Source organism: Sapajus apella, unplaced genomic scaffold (genome assembly GCF_009761245.1).
Source record: "Sapajus apella isolate SASKATOON/1434 unplaced genomic scaffold, GSC_monkey_1.0 scaffold13, whole genome shotgun sequence".
NCBI lineage: Eukaryota > Metazoa > Chordata > Mammalia > Primates > Cebidae > Sapajus > Sapajus apella.
Window position 1 is genome coordinate 4607738 of NW_022436953.1, and position 5649 is coordinate 4613386.

General features: G+C 58.6%; 1 protein-coding gene across 1 annotated transcript; it reads left to right on the forward strand.

Annotated features, from left to right (window-relative positions):
• Positions 1 to 381: 381 nt before the first annotated feature.
• Positions 382 to 5388, forward strand: KAZALD1 (Kazal type serine peptidase inhibitor domain 1). Its single transcript, XM_032281355.1, is given in 6 exon segments — positions 382 to 1540; positions 1953 to 1997; positions 1999 to 2509; positions 3685 to 3845; positions 3927 to 4074; positions 4267 to 5388. Coding segments are annotated over 5 exon segments (939 nt in total). The 5' UTR covers positions 382 to 1540; positions 1953 to 1970; the 3' UTR covers positions 4359 to 5388.
• Positions 5389 to 5649: the final 261 nt, after the last annotated feature.

Consider the following 5649-nt stretch of genomic DNA (forward strand, 5'->3'; position numbering starts at 1 on the left):
TGGGTAACTCCATTCGTCAGCCCCAGAAGTCCCCGTCTCTGGCCTTTTTTCAGGGTTTCCAGCAGCTCTCTGACAGTTACCCTTCTGCCTAGGTCGCCACTTCAGTTGCCTTGAAGGCCAAGGACCAGGGATTACTCACAACTACAAGCCAGAGCTGGCTCCGCCCTTTCTTTTTCTTGTTTAAAATCCGCGGGCTCTTAGAGTTCTCGGTTCCTAGAGTTCCTGTTCTGATTCTCGCGACAGTTGCGAGGACCTCGCGTGAAGTTCCCTTCTCGTCCCTCTTTCGAATTGGAGACTGGGAGAGAATATCTGCCCTTGCCCACATCCTCAAAACCCCTCTGGCCAACGATGGCGCCTGCGTGGCTCGGCAGCCCAAAAGGGCTTGGCCAAGCTCAGAAGCACTCTTCAAAGAGTCCAGGCTGGACCACCGGGGCTCCAGTGCGCATGCGGAGCCGATCTCGCGCGGGCTGAAGGGTGCCGCAGCCTGGCCTTGTGGGCGGAGCCTGACTAAGTGCCGCCCCCTCGACGGCAGCAGATTGCATTCTCCGCCCTCTGCGATATGGACTGCGCCGCAGCTTCAGTGAGCCGCGCGGGACCGGCCGGGGCGGGGCCTGGCCGACCCGGGTTTGGCGGGCGGGTCCCTAGGAATGCTCTCATCCCCGCCCCAAAGTGCCACGGTGGCGGTGGTGGCGGCCGCGAGGCTGAGTGCCTCCGGCCCTGCCAGCCTCACAATCATAACCTGTAATCCCGACCTGAGGGACGTCCGCCGGGGAGGCGCCAGCCCGCTGCTCCCTGCGGCCGCTGGTCGCCTCCGACCTCAAATCACCCGGCTCACTTGCGGGTCGCAGCACCTGCCGGATGTGAGGAGGAAGGAGGAGGCCAGATGAGGGAAGTCAGATGTAGGCGCCCACTCTGTCCGCGCCTCGGTAGGGCAGCTGGGTGGGCAAGCCTGCAGTCGCTCCCAGCAACCAGCCCTGGGCTGCGGGGAGACGAAGTTGGTTGGTTCTGCCCTCCAACAGCGCCCCGACATCGACGTAAAATGACTTGGCACCAGAGCTCCTGCCGCCTCCGCCTAATGCAGTTGCCCTCGCCGACGCCAGGGACTGTAAAGTTAGATGTGACGAGGCCTAGTGGTTCACCCAACGCTTTGAGCTTCCCAGCCAAACTCCTACCCCCACTCCCCGCCTCCGGTCCTCATCCCCTTCCTCTCTCCCAGCCTCGGTGTCTGGTTACGGCTCCTCTGCTTGCATTGTGACTTTGGGCCAGGCTGGGGGAAATGGCCCAGGAGGGTCCCTTGCGGCTGCATAAAATTGGCAGCCTTAGAACTAGTGGGAAGGCGGGTGCGCGACATCGAGGGGCGGAGAGAGGGGGGCGGAGGAGCTGCTTTCTGAATCCAAGTCCGTGGACTCTCTCAGAAGTCCTCAGGCCGGAGCAGAGGTGGCTGGCGGGCCCGGCTGACTGCACCCCTGCTTTCTTTCCATCATCTTCTCTTTCGGACTCGAATCATAGCTTCTCCGAAGGGCGTAGTCCAGGATACTAGGTGAGCACCCTGCGCCCCAGGCCATACACGAGGGGGCATCAGTTCCCACCCCCCATTAACAGCTTCTTCTGGAGCCGTCGATTCTCTTCGGGCAAGGATGCTCAGGGGCATCGGAGTCGGATGGTGAACAGAAGTGGTGCTGGCGGTGGGTGTGCATGCGCGCTCCTGAGCCTTATCATCCTTCCTCACCTCTCTTCACTCCCAGACCCCCCCACCAACAGCCCAACTGATTGCCAACTGCCACAACTGGATAATCCCTAGAGGGTCACTAGGCCTTTGTGTTGGGGGAGTCAACTTGGTAGCAGGGAAGGAGGCGATGCTAGCGTCATGCTTTGGTATAAGACGTTGTGAGGTTGGTCTTTCGGCACAGGCCCTGTTTCTGACCTCCTGACCTGGCTTCCCTTCCTGGCAGGGTGCCGAGAACGCGCTGATGCTCCGAGTGCTCGCAGGGCTTCCAGCTAACCATGCCGCCGCTGCCCGCAGCTGCCTTGGCGCTGCCTCTGCTCCTGCTACTGCTGGTGGTGCGGACGCCGTCCCCGACCGGCGCAAGGCCGTCCCCAGGCCCCGATTACCTGCAGCGCGGCTGGCTGCGGCTGCTAGCGGAGGGCGAGGGCTGCGCTCCCTGCCGGCCAGAGGAGTGCGCCGCGCCGCGGGGCTGCCTGGCCGGCTTGGTGCGTGACCCATGCGGCTGCTGCTGGGAATGCGCCAACCTCGAGGGCCAGCTCTGCGACCTTGACCCCAATGCTCACTTCTACGGGGGCTGCGGCGAGGAGCTTGAGTGCCGGCTGGACACAGGCGGCGACCTGAGCCGTGGAGAGGTGCCAGAACCGCTGTGTGCCTGTCGCTCGCAGCGCCCGCTCTGCGGGTCCGACGGTCACACCTACGCCCAGATCTGCCGCCTGCAGGAGGTGGCCCGAGCTCGGCCCGATGCCAACCTCACTGTGGCACACCCGGGGCCCTGCGAATCGGGTACGAACGACCCGGGGCCTCCACCCCCAACACTTAAGCTTCCTGGAGGCACTGCTCCCCGACCACAGACGACATTGGTCTCGGGCCAGCAGAGCAAAAAAGATAAGGCCGTAGAGGTCTGGAGTCCAGTATAAAACCCTGCTTTCGCTACTGGTCCATAGAAGCTGCCTCCTGAAGGTGGGGGTGGGGGATGGAGTGGAGTGGGGGTCCCAGGCTTCCTCAGCAAGCCGCATGCGCTGAACCACGTGAAAGCTCCAGAGCTGGCTGGCAGGGAGGGACAGGTCCTCTGAGGGTGCTGGCACATAGCCTGTGGTTGACTCTGAGACCCTAACACTTTTCCCAGACCAGTGGAGTCCAGGCAGCAAGACGGGTTCCTGTGAGATGCAATCATGTTTCATTTGGGCAGATTCTTAGAGCAGTCTGTTCACCCAGTCTCCCCACCTCTCTCTTTTCTCCTGCGTTTAGGGATTAGTGAATGGGAGCGGGGAGCTCAGCTAGTTCTCTCTGTCTATCCCCAGGGACTGGGGGACATTCAGGCCTCTAGTTTTCCTTGGCAGCTTTAGTAACTTTCACTTCCTGAGCCCTGGCTCTGGGTCTGGCTTGGCTGGGGCAGCCAGAAAACAAACACTCTGCAGGGTCCCAACAATTTCCTGCTCTCCTGCAGGCTTCCTGCCTGTCGCGAGAGTTCAGCTTCAGCTTCTCGGCCTTGCCCGGGGGGACACCCCCAGGGGGTGCGGTGGAGGGAACAGCTGCTCTTCCGGCTTTTGGGAACTGGCCTGTTTAGAAAAGGGGGAAGGGGGGCCTGGAGGTGTTGGTTACTGGCACTGCAGGAAAGGCTGGGGAGGGTGGAATGAGGACAGGGGAACAGTTGGGGACAGAGTGGCTGCCAAGATACAGTGTAGGTGTGTGCGCTTGTTTGTGCATTGCATCTGCATAAGGTTCTGTGTGCACATGTGCATGTACATCTCCACATCTGCGTGATACCCTTGTGTGTACCTGCATCCCACATCTGTGTGTACCTGTGTGTGTCATGGTGTGTTTATGGATGTATTTACATCAGCATATATTGTGTTCTGCCACAAGCACGTCAACAAAAATTTGTGTATCATGTCTTTGCCGGACCAGATGCCTTTGCTGGGCCATGCTGTTCTCAGATATCCCACCTTCATCCCCAGGGCCCCAGATCCTGTCGCATCCTTATGACACTTGGAATGTGACAGGGCAGGATGTGATCTTTGGCTGTGAGGTGTTTGCCTACCCCATGGCCTCCATTGAGTGGAGGAAAGATGGCCTGGACATCCAGCTGCCAGGGGATGACCCCCACATCTCCGTGCAGGTAGACACCGGTGGGAGAGGCTCCCCTCAGGCAGCCCAGGGCCCTCCAGAAGGACCCTGCTGATTCCTTTCCTGGCTCCAGTTTAGGGGTGGACCCCAGAGGTTTGAGGTGACTGGCTGGCTGCAGATCCAAGCTGTGCGTCCCAGCGACGAGGGCACCTACCGCTGCCTTGCCCGCAATGCCCTGGGTCAGGTGGAGGCCCCTGCTAGCTTGACAGTGCTCACACCTGGTAAGGGGATCCCTGAGCTCTGGGGATTGGGAGGGATGGTTCTGGATTCCAGCTGTGAATGCATAAAAAGCAATCCATGTGTCTCTGTGCCTGTGGGTGCATACACAAGCATAGCCTTCTGCAGACTGAGCTATGTGGGCAATGACAGCCCCTCTCTCCTGTTCTCTGTCCTTTGCCCATGTATGTTTGCAGATCAGCTCAACTCTACAGGAATCCCCCAGCTGCGATCACTAAACCTGGTTCCTGAGGAGGAGGCTGAAAGTGAAGAGAGTGATTACTACTAGATCCAGAGTTCTGGCCCATGGGGGTGGGTGAGCGCCTATAGTGTTCATCCCTGCTCTTGAAAATGCCTGGAAAGGGGAGCAGGGTCCCTTCATGGACTGCTTTCATGCTCTCAGTAGGGGTGATCATGGGAGGCCTACTTGACTCCAAGGTAGCAGGGTGGTAGGGGAGAGAGAAAAGCTGGAGGACGATAGGGAGAGAGGCTGAGACCAGGAGCTGTGGGGTACAGAGGAGCCCGTGCAGGAGATGCCCTGGCCAGTAGGACCTCCAACAGACTGTTCCCCAGGCTGGGGTGGGGGCTGGAGCAGACACAAGAGGTGCAGGCACCAGGATCTTCCACTTCTTCCAGCCCTGCTCAGCCACTCTTCTAACTGCTCTTCCTCCCAGGCCCTGGTTCTTGCTCTTTCCTGGTCCCCAACATTTACCTAGCTTGTTTACCTCTTCCCCAAAGTCATCTTCCAGAACTTTTCCCTCTCTCCTAAGCCCCAGTTGCACCTACGAACTGCAGTCCTCTTTGCTGTCTGCTGTCTTTTGTACAGGAGAGAGTGCAGTGGAGCATGGCTTAGTTCAGTGCAGAGAGATGGGCGAGGCCAGCTCCAGATCTTATACCACTCTGTACTGGGCAAAGCCTAGCACAGGGCTAGGCATCAATAAAGATTTCTAATGAACTGGGCCACACAGATGCACACACAGTTTATGCAGTTGTGCACATGAAAATGGAATATCCCTGGGAGGCCTCCCACACTAGCAGAACTCTGGCTTCCAGAAGCTACAGGGCCTGTTCTCTAAGCACATGCCTGCCAGATGTACAGAGAGAAGGCTTGAACTTGGGCCTACCCTGCCTTTGAGGGAGGGAGGTGGGGCCATCTGGTTGGAGGGAAGGCATAATCCCAGTCTGCCCTCCATTGGGGCTGGTATAGATACCTGCTTCTCTGCTCATCTTACGCCGAACACTTCCCCAGGCAGAATGGGGAATCAGGCCTATGTGGATAGCCCCCCGAAATGAAAGCATAAACTGGATAGAGGGGAGCAGAAGTTTGGTCACCTGTGTGGTCCATACCCTTCCCCAGCTCCCATAGGCATCTACTCATTTCCCTGCAGAACCCAGAGCCATAGTAAGCCTGTTTCCTATTTGTCCCAATTGTGACCTGTCCTATCTGGCTTGGGGTCCCTCCCAGAACCACATTCTTGGGCTCCCCAAGTCTCTTTCCTCATTCTCCTCACCTAGCCCAGGGACACTGGTGAGATTCAATGTGTATTTAATGATTGAAGAAGAGAATGAAAGCGTAAGTC